Source organism: Sceloporus undulatus, chromosome 3 (assembly GCF_019175285.1).
Source record: "Sceloporus undulatus isolate JIND9_A2432 ecotype Alabama chromosome 3, SceUnd_v1.1, whole genome shotgun sequence".
Taxonomy (NCBI): domain Eukaryota; kingdom Metazoa; phylum Chordata; class Lepidosauria; order Squamata; family Phrynosomatidae; genus Sceloporus; species Sceloporus undulatus.
In genome coordinates this window covers 47,571,813-47,587,839 of record NC_056524.1, presented here as the reverse complement: position 1 = coordinate 47,587,839, position 16,027 = coordinate 47,571,813, and the positions used below count along the sequence as shown (strand labels likewise).

The 16,027-nt window shown below is 40.0% G+C and overlaps 1 protein-coding gene across 2 annotated transcripts in view; it reads left to right on the top strand.

The window, feature by feature from the left end:
• The first annotated feature begins 372 nt into the window (after positions 1-372).
• The window catches only part of STYXL2 (serine/threonine/tyrosine interacting like 2), a 77,465-nt gene continuing 61,810 nt past the window's right edge, over positions 373-16,027 (top strand). The window contains exons 1-5 of one of the 2 annotated variants that reach the window (XM_042459793.1): positions 373-513; positions 1,235-1,359; positions 9,115-9,209; positions 13,626-13,857; positions 15,353-15,570. In XM_042459793.1, coding sequence (XP_042315727.1) covers positions 1,253-1,359; positions 9,115-9,209; positions 13,626-13,857; positions 15,353-15,570 — 652 coding nt within the window. In that variant the 5' untranslated portion in view covers positions 373-513; positions 1,235-1,252. Of the gene's footprint in view, positions 514-1,228; positions 1,360-9,114; positions 9,210-13,625; positions 13,858-15,352; positions 15,571-16,027 lie in introns of both variants that reach the window. The other variant, XM_042459792.1, reaches the window with a different exon arrangement.

Below are 16,027 nucleotides of genomic sequence, written 5' to 3'. Positions count from 1 at the left end.
AACAGAGAATACAATAGCTTGTATGATTCTAACTTTTGTGCTCAGTTGCATATTTTTGCGTTTTAGAATCTTTTCTAGGTCTTTCATAGCTGCTCTTCCCATTCTTAATCTTGAATCATGAAACAGTAATAAGTAACATATAACATTCTCATCATAGGATGATGGTGATGATATCAACAACAACAACAACAATATAAAGCATAAATAATATAAATCAGATTCCCTGATTAATGGAAGCAAAGTTTAAAAGCCAAATCGGTGATGGTGAAGCAGTGCATTGCTTCCCTTGCTACTCAACAGCTTGCATCTGGAAATGCTATATTTAGAATGATGATAAAATTTGAAGCTGACAGTTGTCCTGCCCCTCTGAGATGAAATCAGAGAGAGGGAAGGAAGCCCACTGAGCTTATCCTAGCTGTGCTCCCTGACAATTCCCCTTTTCGGTTCAGTACTTCTGTTCCTAACCAGGAAAAATTTATTATCAAGGAGACACGCACTCCCCTACCACGGACGGTAAGTTAATGTTGGATCTCACAACAACTTCCTAATTTGATCTTGCTGGGTCATTGTATGGTGGCAACAACTCACCCCTCGTTCATGGAGGCATGGCTGCATTCCTGACATTTGAGACCAGCTACAAGGGGGGTTGGGAATAGGAGCTGTGTAAGGGAAAAGATGTCAGAGGCCTTGTGGGCTGAGGCAAAAGAGATACGATTTCTATTAAAAGGAGGCTTCAGAAGCAACTGCTGCTTCTATAAATTTACTCAAAACAAGAATAGGATCTTGGGGTACCACTCCAGATTAGAGGTGTACAGCAAAGTGTATTTAATGTGGAAACATAACATAAAGGTTCACTCTTCCATAACTGTTTATATTAATAGGAGTGCAGAGCTGGTGAGTTGCTCAAAATATATCTTTGTCCTTGGCCATACTGCCTGTGGGACTGTACATGTTATTGTCCAAAAGAAATAACTCTTCCAGCTTCTGGTTTATCTTGCACTCTTTTGAATTGGTGGTATCAATTTATGGCAAAGGACTATGGGGTTTAAAGTTCCCTGGAACCAAAGGACAATTAATCTTGATTATTTTGAGCAGTTTATTATGAACACCATCTCGTACCTCACATATTCAGTTACCCCCTCCTTCAGCCTTGTGTAACTTGGCAGATGGGGCCCCACTGTGGGACTCTTAGAACACTCTGATCCCCCTAATCCTACCCTCTCCCCAGTTCCAGCTGGATCCCACAGCAGCTATGGCAAGTGGTATGGAGTCAGATGATGAGCAGGTGGTGCCAGATGAAGAAGGACCTGATGTGAAAGCAGTGCAAGCCCACTATCTCCGAAGCCCCTCTCCCAGCCGGTGAGTGGTTCTTGCTTTTGGTTTGGAGTTTTATCTTTTTCTGCCAAGTAGGCCTCTATAACTTTCTGACCACATGAAACAAATTGCAGTCATTTTCTCTTCCTACCACTCACCTTTTAAATACTTACTGGCACATTATCCAAACCCTGATCAAGAAAATAGCCAGAAGTCAGGATAGAAGGCTTATGCATTATTTAGCTAATCCAACTGGTTCAACAGAAATTTTCTACAAAAACCTTGGAGAAGCATTTTCAAAGTATTGTGAGGCAGGACAGAAGAAGCAGCACCCACCCAAGCTGCTGCTACTGTATTTATTTTACGCCAGTATTTCCACAGTTGGTAAGTATGTATTCAAATGTTGCGACTTGGTTGTACAGATTTGGGATCTGTGGGCTACAGGACTGCTGTGTATTGTACAGAAGGATCCCACGTGGCTTTTTATTCAACAGTGTGGCATTCAAACTCCAGTTACTTTCAAGGTTTATATTGCTCATTTTGCTTTAGGTGGCTACAGGTAGTCTTACTCAGTTCTCCTGCATGTTTCTAAAACAAAGTATTTCCATCTCTCAGTAGTTATTCTTTGCTTTGAAAAAAAAAAAACAAATGTCCAAGGCTGAAATCCAGTGCACACTTGGGGAATATGTCATATGGGACACACATATGTTTTAATGTATCTGCTGCATAAAAAAAAATATGATTACATTTTCTTTCTATTACTTCTTTTAAAACATCAGAAATAAAGGTATATCTGAAGATGAATGTTGCACATACTTAGTTTTTACATAGGGCTTCTTCATTTTAAATGTGATAATTCCATCCTATGGAATCCTGGGATTTTTAGTTTTTTGAGGTATTTAGAATTCTCTGCCAGAGAGCTCTAGTGTATCCCCAAATTATAAATCCAAGCACTTCATAGGGTACAGCCATGGCAGTTAAAGTGGCATTGAAAGGCTATGACTACATTGTGCAAGGGCCTGTGATTTTAACTGGTGGTTGTTTCAGTTTTCCTGTGTGTTTTTTTTATGGAGAACATTAAAGACTTTTTAATAGTGAACAACTTGTCTATCCCTATACAGAAAGAAAGTGTTTTGAGTTTTCATTCATGAGATCATTTGAGAATTAGGGCAGTGATCCTCCAAGCAGAAAGTTATCAGGGAAAATATAAGTCTCTATCCAGTTTTTATTGCTCAAGCCAAGAACCCTGATATACTCAGCCTAGCGAGTAAACACACTCGATGAGTCATCTCCTGCCCTACTGGCTGTTATTGCTCAGAACCAATACAACATCTTTGTTCTTTCACAGCCTAATGTACCATGTCAGAGGTTTTGTGTTTTAGGTGACAGAGATTGTTTGGAGTACAGAATATTAAGGCAAGCAAGAGGAGGTATTGAAAAGTACATGGAGTGACACATGGAAGGGGGAGGATGTTGTCAGCTAATGCTCAGAATGGAAAGTGGGGGAGACTAGATGTGTAGAAGTGAACTTAGGTCAGAAGATTACTACAAAGGTGGGGATTCCTTTTTAGCCCAGAGGGATCCATTCCCTCATGCATAGCTATCAAGGGCTGCATTCCAAGGCTGGGAGAGGACAGAATTAAAAGCAGTCGTGACCAAAGCCACACACACACACACACACACACACACACACACACATATACAGCTGTCCCATTTAAACCCATTCTTTCACCCACTCCATTCAACACATCTTTGTTACTGCATGCCTTCAAGTCATTTCTGACTTATGGAAACCCTAAGATGATCCTGTCATTGGTTTTTCTTGGCAACATTTCAGAGAAGGTTTGCCATTGCCTTCCCCTGAGGCTGAGAGCATGTGACTTGCCCAAGGTCACCCAATGGGTTTCATGGTTGAGCTGGGAATCGAACCCCGGTGTCCAGAGTTGTAGTCCAACACTCAAATCATGACGACACATCCTACATATGCACAAAAGTGTCTGCCATCCACACACACACCCCTATAGGCACACACTCCACCCTCACTCCCTATTCATATCTATGTAGAAAATGCTTCCATGCAGCATGGTGAGAAAGTGAGCTGCCCACTGAGGAAATGGATGATCACTCCCTCCACAGTCAGCTTGGCAATGGGACTCTGCAGCTATGCCACCTTTTCCCCATTTCTCACCTGTTTCTCACAGATCAGTTTACCAGCAAAGGGTGGGGGCCCTGATCTCTACACACAAACCGCTTCTCTGCTGATTGAGAAAATTTGGCCTTGGAATCAGCATAACTGAGGAGAGTAAATTGAGTTAAGGTACAAATAAAGAAGATGCTGTTGGTAATAACCATCCCTCTGGTTGCTGGTTCACACCCATGGATTACTAGTTGTAATCCTAGTCACTCCACACTTCAGTTTGCTGAAGCTTTGTTTTCATTGTTCTTAAATAAACAATCTGTTGAGTATGAGTAATTGTCAGTATATTTTACACCAAAATGGTATGAACACTTACTCTAATACCTACACCTATACAATGTTGTTAGCTCAGTGTGATGGTAAAATGTTCATGAGTAAGTGGGAGCCAGGTCTTCCCTGCTCTTCCCATCCCACCGCCACATGTTCAGCTGGAAGTGTAAATAGAATTGGTGCCACCATGCGTGGTTACAGCTGGAAACATGCAATCTGTAGTCAGACTGCACTGGCACTGTGGAGGATTGGGCTGGTAACAGTAGGTGCAATTCCCTTTGCCCTTACACACTGGCTGCACTTGTGAAAGGGACTTCTATTCTCTGGAGTGATCTTAAGTCCCTTCCTGAGAGCGATAAAAGGATAAATAAAGCTTTTTAGCCATGATCCAGTTTTCCCCTTTTATCTCTTTTCCTGTTCCCATGAATAGGAATGAGAATGACACTGCTAGCCAAGCCATCTGTTGTTGTCACTGCTTAGCTACATTTGGCCAAGTTCATGGGGTTTTTTTTTCCTACTTTGCATATGGTTCATTTGCATAGACATTGTTAAGAAATGCTAAACACACTTGCAGTTGCTTTTTAAAATAGTTTGCAATATTTCAAATATCTATGTGAGCATGGTGTGGGGCTCCAGAAGTTATGGGACATTAATCCACAACCCAATAGAATGAAGAGAAGGTGGTTTAAAGACAGTCAAGGTGATTTCTCTTCACCAACCTTTTTTCCCCTACATTAAAAAGGTCAAACCACATGACACCCCCATTTCTTTGAGGTGTGGACTGTGGGAATAACCCTTCTTACTCGGTTGTGGCTGGGGATGGTGGTGGAGGAGAAAGGATAGTTTATAGCACTTGGAGCTATGGTCCCTATCAGGTAGGAGAGTACACTGTTTGGAAGTAGCTTTCAAACTGCTCTGCTTTTTAGTGGGCTGGGTGTATGGGGGGCATTGGGAGCTCCTTCTGATAACTTTTAGAAACTACAGCAGAATTTGAGCTGAATCAAGCCTTTTGGTGTTCCCCAACAATTGGTATTCAGAGGCACAATGTCTTTTATAGGAGTAAGAATTGTCATAATATGAATTCAGTTGTCATAATATGAAACCATCATAACTAGAATTAATTTATATCTTTATCACATGTGAACTTATCTAATTTTCTTTTAAAGCTGGCCACCATTAGTACACCTTGTGTATTTAATTCCTTATATTAACTATGCTTTGATATGCATTTTGTGAAGAAGCATTTCCTTTCACCTTTTCTACCATTTGACTTCATTGGGTGTCACAGGATTCTCAGAGAAGCCTGTCCATCTTTCCACACTATGTGTCCCACTTACTCCATTTTGTGTGTGTATGTGAACATTCAACACATGTACAGTCATCCCTCCATATTTGCGGCTTTGATATTTGCAGATTTGATTATTCATGGATTTCATTAATATGTTCTCTCTAGGACTGTCTAGGTCCTCCATTGCAACTCTGTGGTCAACTTTAACTAAAAGTTGCACTGAAAGACCATTTGTAGCTACTCCAGTGCCATTATATGGTCAGTGTATGTTGGACATTGACCACAAAGTTGCACTGGAGGACCTAGAGATTCCTAGAGAGGTGTCCTCTCAGGTAAAAACAGTGTTTTTGTTATTTGCAGTTTTTCCATACTCACAGGGGTCTTGTTCCCCTAACCCTAGCGAATATGGAGGGACAACTGTACATTATCCATTCTTCTTCTAGATGGTCTCATTTGCTTCTCTTCTGCCTACATGTTTATATACTGATGAACTGAGAGGTTGAAGGGAGGATAAGTGGAGTTTCTTGGGTAGTTATTCACTTTGGCCTGACCCAGCACAGCCCCTTCTTCAGTGCTATATATAAGGGGAAACCTACCTGCTTTGTCAGGAACAAAAAGAAGCATGCCCTCTTCTGAAAGAGTTAACTGCGTCATTTAGGTATGATCAAAATTCATTCATTTTGTAAGGAGCAAAAAAAAAAACCTGCAGCCAATTATGACTTCTCAGTTAGTACATCTGTACATCTGTACATCTTTACAAAGCTTGTGTTTGCCATAGTTACATTTTTATATTTCTGGAGGTGGCAAAATTCTAAGCTGCAGTTCTGTATGTTCTTTTAGAGGATATACTTCCATCTAATAGAATGAAATTTACTTCCAATTAAACATGAGGGAGATAGCAATAGCAATTGCATATAGTACATTTCTATACTGCTTATCACTGAACTTGCACTCCCTAAGCAGTTTACCATGTGTAAGCCGATTGTTCCACATGTACATTATCCATCCAAGAAACTGAATACTCATTTTATCAACCTACAAAAGGATGGAAGGCTGAGTGGACCTTGCAGCCCTCTTACAACATTCTGGCTGCAGGACTGGCATTTAACCACTGTGCCACCAGGGCTCCTTTAATCAGGTTGTTTGGTATAATGCTGCATCCCATGCAAGGTTGAGGTGGCCTTTCAATAGTTATTATTCATAGCACATCCCATTTTGTAACCACAAACCCAATGAAAAATATTTATGGCACTTTGTTTTGTTGTTGGTATATAGAACGGTGTTACACATACACTGTTGTGTTATCTTTCGCACCGAATCAAGATTCTTATGTTTATTTAGTTTACTTCAAACTTTTATATAATGCCTTTCTCTTTGATTTCAAGGTAATGAACAACTAGTTATCACAGAGTAACTGAAATAATAAAACACAAATAAGATCTTGAAAACAAAAAAAGTCATAATTTATGCCAGTGGTGTTCCCGCACCGGGTGTCACCCAGTGCAGGAGGCAGGGCCTCTGGAAGTGGGGTTTCTGCAGGTGGGGCTTCTGGGGTGGCATGCAATCCCTGTCCCCAGGTTTGCACTTGAACTGAATTGCTGAAACAATTTGGAGAGGGGGCCCATGTGCTAGACCTATTTAACCCGTGTCTTTTTGATGCTGATTTTTCCCCCTATATCTTTTTGGTTAAATCGATTCTGCGCCAGATGCAGACTAGAATCAATTTCAAGAATCGATTTGAAGAATCAAACAAGTGTGAACAAGATGTGGATCAGAATCAATTTATTATCATGTGATAAGGGGTTGCCGAGTAGAGAAGCAGAAATTAGCAACCTGTGTTTACCCAATCTCTGACCCTCATATGGAAGTACATAAGTGCAGTGATGGACAAAGAAAAAATTCCACTGAAAATGCTTCAAATTGACCGATTCATTTGCCGATGTGAACTAGTGGACTATTTTGAGAGAGTCCCACAGGAAAAAGTTTAAATTGAATCGATTCATTCATCAATGTAAACCACAAGTGAGTTATTTTATTTTATTTTGCAGGAAGAAAATACAATCAGGATAAATGTGAACCATCAGCTGCTGAACCGATCCACCGATTCGGTTTGCAAAGCAATTTATTTATAAGTGGGAATGAGGCCCAAGAGTTAAAAAAAAATGCTACAGTGGCACAGGAGAACTAGGCCAAGGTCTTTTAGTAGCCAGACTCTGGGTGATGCACTTAGAACCTCAGTTTTGAAAAATCCTTAAGTCTTTTCAGCAAAATGGCAGCCCCAACATCAGAAGGGCCAGGGTAGGGAAACATAACTTTGGCCTGTTACAGACTGCCAAAATAAAGCTGCTTTGGGTCTCTTTGGAGGTATGCTGTTTAAATGATGCATGCATCCGGAAGCTGCACCAAAGCTGCCCTCCAGTGCTTAGGAATGGAGTGTGGCTTTGGCGTGACCTCCGGACTCTTAGGACCCATGCGTCATTTAAATAGCATACCTCCAAAGAGACCCAAAGCAGCTTTATTTTGGCAGTCTGTAACAGGCCATTGTCTCTATCTTAATATGCATTAGTCCCCAAGTGGGGCTCTCTGGGCTTTGTGCTTTGCAAACCGAGCGCAGGCTTCTTGCTTTCCCTGGCCTTCTCAGTTGCCACTGGCTTAGGAAGCTGGCTGTCCACATAAGGTTTCATGGCCAGTTGCTATGGAGACCAATTTTGATTAATTCAGCTGTCAGGGAGGCCTGCATTTATAGCATGCAGAGACATATGGACCCTCTAGTGGAGGCAAAAAGAAGCATCTTTCCCCCTTGCAAGAGGAGGAGGAGGAAGGAGGACATGTTCAGCTCCTTAACTTTAATACAGCAGTGGACACTTGTGAATAGAAGCGTGGGGAGTTTTTAGCCTTTTTTATTATTTTATCTTGTTCAGTGTTCCACTTTATTTCCCAGGGACGGATATCGGACTGATAGCCCTGGAGCTCTAGGGAGACAGAAAGGCATCATTTGCCTCACAGCTGCCCTATGAATTTTCCTCAGCTCTGGTTCCGAGCACCGTATGCTCCAGTATTCCATAACTTTTTTTCATTACTGTATATCAGGATTTTACAGAGAGTGTTTTATGATATCTGTGCTTCACTGTAGCTGTTATACCTATGTGAGTGTTACTGCTCCTTTTTTTAGAAAGGAGAAACAGGACAAGGAGACAGTGGGTGGGTTTATACAAGATTGTTTCCCCCAAGGTGCAGTTATATGAAATGCTTCTATCTCTCCCCCCCCCCATGATGTGTGTCCAAAAAATAGAATTAATCTAAAATGAATAGAAATGCAGCATTATTGTTATTATTATTATTAACCTTTATTTATAAAGCACTGTAAATTTACACAGCACTGTACATACAATCTTTTTAATTGGACGGTTCCCTGCCCTTGGGCTTACAATCTAGAAAGACACGACACATAAGAAGAAAGGAGTGGTGGTGGGGAAGGGGATGAGGGCCAGCAGTTCTTCTCTACCTCCGAGGCCTGGATCAGGGGAGATGGACTGGAGGGAGGACTTGGCTTCTTAATGGATGGTTAATCATCTTCCAGGGAGGCCTGTTGGAGCTAGCCTGCCTCTCTAGTAGGATAATACATATAAAATACATAACAATACAGGAAATGATTCAATAAAACAGGCAACTAAAGAACATCAAATAGTAAGTGACAATTATGCAATGCCTGGGAACGCTTCTCTGAACAGGATGGTCTTCAACTCCGTTTTGAAGCTGGTTAAAGAAGTGATGTTATCTAAATGAATATTATGTTGCACTACCTCCATGTGGCTAATTTGTGTGAGAGGCAAATGATAATGATAAGTACTGCAGAAGCATTGCAGAGACATTTTTTCTATAGAAATATTACCTGTATGTAATTATGCCTTCACTTACCAGACGTCTTGTCCAAATACTTCTTCTGATCTCTTGTTTTGAAACTACTGTGAAAAGCTGCAGTGTGAGAGGTGAGGGTCAAATGACTTGCCAAAGCATACCTCATGTGGTTGTCATTGATCAACAGATATTCAGTGATATCAGACACAGACACTGAAAGCATCTTCATGGAACCCATCCATCTGTCATCTGCTGTGGCTGCAAAACAGATCATCAAGGAAGGTAAGAGACAGAAGGGAAAGGTAATGTAAGTGGGCTTACAAGAGAGGAGAGGCTGACAAATAGGAGGATCCCCTTTAAGGTAAAGGAATCCTGTTCCCTTTCAAAATGCTCGGGTAGCATTTACAGAACCCCATTTTTCTTGCTCCCATTCAAGCAGCATGATCTGGAAGCTGTCATTATGTCACTTACTTTTTAAAATGCACAATTGATTCAATGTCAGTGCATGTGTGTATTATATTCTCCCTCCTTCTCCTGTCTGTTTCCTTTGTAATAATTTAAAAAAATTAAAACATTGAAATCTCAGCCTGACTAGTGTGATATTCTATGGCTACTGTGCATTTTATTAGTAGTTTTCTCTCTAATTGCTTTCTCTTTCTCACAGTAGCAGGAGGAATTGCCTCTGGACTATGGCTTCCCATTAGTCAGTTCCTATTACTTGAGGGCAACAACTGGTTTCCTCTCATTTAAACAAATATTGCAAAATAGTACTATGAGAAGGAAACAGTAAAGGCCAAAGTACTCCAAATGTTTAGCATAGTGTCAATATATACTGTGCTGAATCCAACCATTGCCTAGCATGCCATAGCATGGAATTTACCTTTTGCAGAACAGGGTATTAGTTCTTTGCCCATGAACTCACAAGTGTGAGAGACTTTAGAACTGGCTGCAGTAGGGACTGTACTTACCCAACCCCTAAGAAAGCACAATCACTTGTGCAACCAATTTTAAACTTCAGTTGTCCTTCTCGATTCACGAGGGATCCATTCCAGTCCTCCCCCCCCCCCCCACCCCAAAAAATCACACATAACCAAGCCCCACTGATTTCAATGGCAGAGTGCACCGATGCATGCCATTTTGTCCCTCTCCACTTCCCATCTGTGAATAATCATGACTGCGGACTCCAAGTCGGCAAACGAGGAGGGAAGACTGTAGTTAGATACCCAACAGAGTTGCAGTCACAGCCTTCCTCCATTGTCTATAGGTGTTGGATAATTAAAATACCATGTAGAGGCAATTTATTAGCAATACTTGCTGAACGTGAAGCAGCTGGGGGGGCAAAAGCTGCAAGGTGAAGTTTCTCAGTAAAGCTGATAAACAGAGTTTATTTATGAGTTAAATGCTATAATAAAGTCTTGGCTTTGGGAACTAACACTGTTAAATAAAATGACTATGATCCAAAACACACTGCAGAAATTATCCCATTCAAGACTTTAACTGCCCTGGCTCAGTGCTAGGGAATCCTTAGAATTGTGGCACCAGAGCTCTCTGACAGAGAAAGCAAAATGCTTCACAAAACTACAGTTCTCACAATTCCCTATCACTGAACCAGGACAGTTAAAGCAGTCTCATACTGGATTATTTCTGCAGTGTGTTTGAGACCTATATTAAGTACCACATGAACATGCCATTCTACTTTCAGTGGACTGGGGAAGACGAAATGCCACAGCATCACTGAAGGGACCTAGTATGAAAGAAATATAAGTTTTAACAAAACCTACTTGAAGATCAGTAGAGTACTTGCGCCATTTATTTTTTGTGTTTTACTAGCAAAAATACAGTACCTGGTTAAAAATCAATTTAGTCCCACCTTCACCCCTGCTCTCTCTGTCTTATCCACACCTAAATCTTTTTTATGTTGTGTTGGTTTGTCTCTCTCTCTCTCTCTTTCCATTCTGATACCCATTTAGCCTATACCAGCTCTGCCTGATTTATAAAGTCTTGTATCTACCTCAACCCATGTTATTTCTTTCCTGTTGCATGCTTCATTTTTTTTTTCCGGGTCTTTCCTTCCACCTTGCTATTCTGTCAGTCTTACCAGCTTCTAACTCTCCAACTCAATTTTAGTGGTCACCAAGAGTTTTTCTCTCAAGGTCATCATATTCTAGTTCCCCAAATCCAGATGCCACATTTGCAGATTATGCAAATTATTTATTCTTATGAAAATAATTTGGCCAGTCATGGAAAGTTGGCCAACATACATATGAGATAATCTTCATAGACAGCAGATTTACAGACAGAAAACAGAAAACTGGATTTTGTCTTTGTTTTATTTTATTTTTTAAATTCTTTATGTGCTGGGGGGTTGTATAACCTCAACACAAAGTGTTTGTGTGGGACCATGACCCCTTTTCTTTGCCACCTTTATTCTTTACAGAGCTCCTGTATGCTTAACAGCTGCAGGAATTGGAAAAATTAAAGAGGTATAGCTTTCTAAAGATGGGGATCCCCACAATGTAGGTCTTTGTTGAGTCATTAAATATAAAATATTATCCAGTTGTGCTTATGCTCTGCAATAGCAGTGACATTTTTATTTGTATGCCCCTTTCCCATGGTACAGCCATGGAATAATCAGGAAAAAGTTACATCCTACAAAATTCACACAAAGGTGTGATTTAAAATGCCCCAGGATAAATGTTGTCTCAGGCATACATAACACCTAAAGGACAGCCTATTTTGAATGTCCCTTGGCACGTCAGTAGAACACTTTGTATCTGGAATCAGGGCCCCACCCTCCCAGGCTAGTTGGAAATGGTCAGATAGAAAATCAGGGTCTAAATTTTGCAAAACTCACAGCTAAAAAGGTTTCCAGGCACATTCTGCAGCAGCTGATGTCCTATTTAAAGACAGAATTAATCAGGGCCCTGCTTTCCCAGGCCAATGTAGAAAACATGCTTTTTAGGGCTACCCCTCAAAACATATTTAAAATGCCAAGTGTTTTGTTAGCATTGATATATAATAGTAATAACAAATCAAATAATCTGAATACATTTCCTGTGAAATGTAAGTAGGCTCTGTTTTCAAAGATGGACCTGAGTACTAGTTGTCTCTTAACATGTATGGATGGCTTCTTGACTGGGATAAAGTTACTGTCTTTTTAAGAAGTCCATTTACAATGCAATCCTAGACATGCTAACACAAAATAAGTATCACTGTGTTCAATGGGACTAGTTCTTGAATATGTGGATATAAATAGATTGCAGCCTGAAAGCCAAAAGTATCTTTTACTAAACGCTCTTCCCTGACACACTCACCAATTTCCCTTTCCCAAAGCAGGCAAAATTCAAAAAGCTGCCATCCAGCCATGGAAGAGAAAATATGCAGCATGTGCCAGGAGCAGGAATTCTCTTTCTGAATGTGTGTATATGTGTATGTGTGTGTGTGTGTGTGTGTGTGTGTGTAAATTTTATATATAAATACATATATACACAAGCATACATAGGAATAAAAAAAAAAAAACAGGCAAGTTCACCAGGCATTGCTTTTGCACAGTAAATAAGACCTGTATCGTTCCAGCTGCAGAAAGACCAAAAATGAAGTTTTTTGTTTGTTTGTTTGTTTGTTTATAGTTTGGATCCCCATAATTCCACTTGATACCAGTTGCAACTATTTGGAATAAATGCCAAGACCTCCTTTTCACTCCCGAGGAGTCTGGTAACTGCCACCTGGTGGCCTTCGGCCTCAGTGTCACATAGTGACCCAAGTTGGTACTACTGACTACAGACAGATTTCGATTATTTATAGTCAATCTGGAATTGAAACAAAATACTCCTGAGCAGCATATCTTCATGGTGGAAGGCCTGTACAAGTTTCAGCAGTAGTTTTACAGTCTGAGGACAAAAAAAGAAAGAAAGAAAGAAAGACACATTATTCCAAATAACTGCAGCCAACAGGCTACAGTTTGTATTCAGGGTGTGGCATTGGAATGTCATGCAAGCATTACAGTGAATGCAAATGCATCTTGTAGCACCTTTGAGAATAACAGAGAGAAAGAAGTTGTGGCTTAAACTTTCATAGACTTGGTTTATTTCCTCAGATACACAGAGTGAGCTGGTGCCCAGGAAGGACCTCTATAATCAGACTTATGACACCAGTTCACTCCATGAATCTCAGGATGTAGACCAAGTCCATGAAAGCTTATGTTACAACTTCTTTTGCTCTGTTAGTCTCAAAGGTGCTACAAGATCCTTTTGCATACTGATAGTCCAGACTAACATGGCTAATGTCTCTGAACGTTACTCTGAACATTACTAAAGTGTGTATGTGCCTTCAGGTTGCCTGTCAACTTATGGAGACTCTGTGAAGTTCATAGCATTTTCTTAGGCAAGGAATACATAGAGTGGTTTTGCCACTGAAACACTAAGTGGCACACATAAAAGCTAAAAAAAAACCTATTTTTCTCCATCCATTCAATAATGGAATGTGTTTCCACTCAACAGTATATTGAAATACTACGATATGGGAGTGCACCCTGATATTATAGAATGATAAGGCTTACCTGTTCATAAACACTGTAGCTTGAACATCAGAGGGATGGATGTTATACTGAATGTGTCTTTCTTTAAGAGGGATGACAACAGTAAAGAATCCCAGAGCAGCCTTTGCAGATATGAAAATGAAAGTCTTCATTAATTTCAGAATTGAAAACAAAGGAAGTGAAGGTAGATACTACATGTCCGGGAATGCTGGAATCTGCAGAGCAGCTACTGGTGGAAGACCTGTACAATCGAGTTAAGGAAAAGATAGATGACACCAGTTTATTCAACACTCCTTGTGTCATGGACCTGCAGAGGGCACTTGTGAAAGACCGTCTTGAATCCCCAAGGGATGCTATTGATGAAGTCTGGCCAAATATCTTTATAGCAGAAAAGTGAGTAGGATTATTCTTTCTTCTTAGGTAAAATTCCTAGATTCAAGCTTCTCAAGTTTTGTTGTTGAAAAGGATTAACAATTAAAATCCTACAAATCTTCACAATATCCTAAGATAAGCATATGGCAAAGAGACAATGCAAATGTAAAGGAGGTTATTTTTAAAAATCAAGTACAAAGAACATTCCAATATATGTTAGAATAAGATATCCTTGAAAACTGGGAGATTAACATATCCTGTAGACAAATTATTCCCCATGTATCCCACAGTGCCCAGGACAACACTATTTTACCAGAGAGCCACTCAAGCTGAATAATGAAGTGCAACAACCTTCCAAAATCCCTAATTTAGGGCTCATCCAAACTGGTGAAAAGCCTCAGGAGTTGCACTTCTACATCTCAGGGTTGTTGTTGTTTTTTTAAAAAAAAGATCCTAATGATGAGGCTCCTTTTCTGTTCTTTCCCATGAATTCCTGGGCCTAGTTGTGACATTTTAAGCCCAGGACTAAGCGTGGGTTTTTACTGCTCCCAGAATTTTCTGATGCAGTCAGGGATCAACACTCACATCTGTCACAGTTGTCTTGGTTCTTCAGGTAGCTCCATGGATAACACTGGGAATGAGGATGTGACTGTTATCATAGAGAACATCCCTCATTTCTTACATTTTCCAGGAAGGAAGCAACCTCTGTCCACACTATTTCTTTTTTTCCCTGTACCTCACATAAAAAAGAAAAGAAAATGGGGGAGGACAAAAATCCAGCAATGAATAAACCCTGATGGGATGCAGCAGAGAAGCAGAATAGGCCAAGATTTACCAGAATTATTGACTGGAAGAGCCTTTAGTTTTTATTCCTGGAATTAACCAGAGAATCAGCTCCTCCTATTTGATCATTTGTGCTTATAGAAGGCAGGGAGATCTTCACATTCATTTGCCCCCCCTCCCTCTTAAACATCCCTGCCTGGCCAAGGCATTTTTATTCTGATAGCATTTGGCATGCTACATTAATGCACTTTTAGCAGACCAACCCCTTAGACTTGTAGTCTAAGACTTGTTTGTATACCTTATTCTTGTCCCTTGGTTCAGTTGTTCTATTATAGTGCTTTTATGAATGAATTTTATAGTTGTTTTACATTTTGATGCTTGTCACTCTGAATACTATGATTACCATAGAAGGGCAAGATATAATTCTGCTTTATGAAAATAAAATACCTATGAGGGGCTTGAAGAGATAAGGCATGTTATAACATTTTGCTCTTCATCAAATATTTCACATACCTTCTGAACCTATTTTTTTCTTGGCATTTCTTATCCTACTTTGACTGTCTGAAAAATAGATGACACATAGTGCAGGTTGTAAAACTTTGTTGGGTCTGTACTGATTCTCCATTAGAATCTCATGAACCAATTTTCTGTTGTCTGTACTCTGGGTATAAGACTAGCTTTTAAACACTCAAGATATATACCAGTATCCCATTTCTCTTCCTTTGCCTTCAAGGAGTGTTGCAGTGAACAAAGGTCGCCTAAAGAGAATAGGAATTACACATATCCTTAATGCTGCTCATGGCACTGGTGTGTATACAGGACCAGACTTCTATAATGGCATGGATATCCAGTACCTGGGCATAGAGGTGGATGATTTCCCAGATATGGACATCTCTAAACATTTTCGCCAGGCTGCAGAGTTCCTTGATGAAGCATTACTAACCTATAAAGGTAAATAAGCCAAACTCTGTTGTTTGTTTCATTATCATTTGTAAGGTATTAGTCATTGTATACACGAATAATATCATTCTGTCCTTCAGACGGTGTTTTTTAATGCTGCGATTATCCTTTAAAAAGATGGTTATGATAGAAACTAGGAAGACAAAAAACACACACATTTATATATTTGTCTCCAAGTAATAAGGGGAAACATTTGATACTCAAAAATGTTTGCTATCAGGAAAGAGAAACCAATTCCTTCTCACACTGCCCCTCCCACCAGATTTTTTAGCATTATTCATGGAATTTAGACAGAACTTCACATCAGTGACAAAAAAAACCTAGAGATTTTGTTTTCTCCAAAATGTAAGTAAACATCCCAGCTCCCACCCTGAACTGGAAGATAATGTTTTAAAGAGAGATATTATTATTATTATTATTATTATTATTATTATTATTATTATTATTA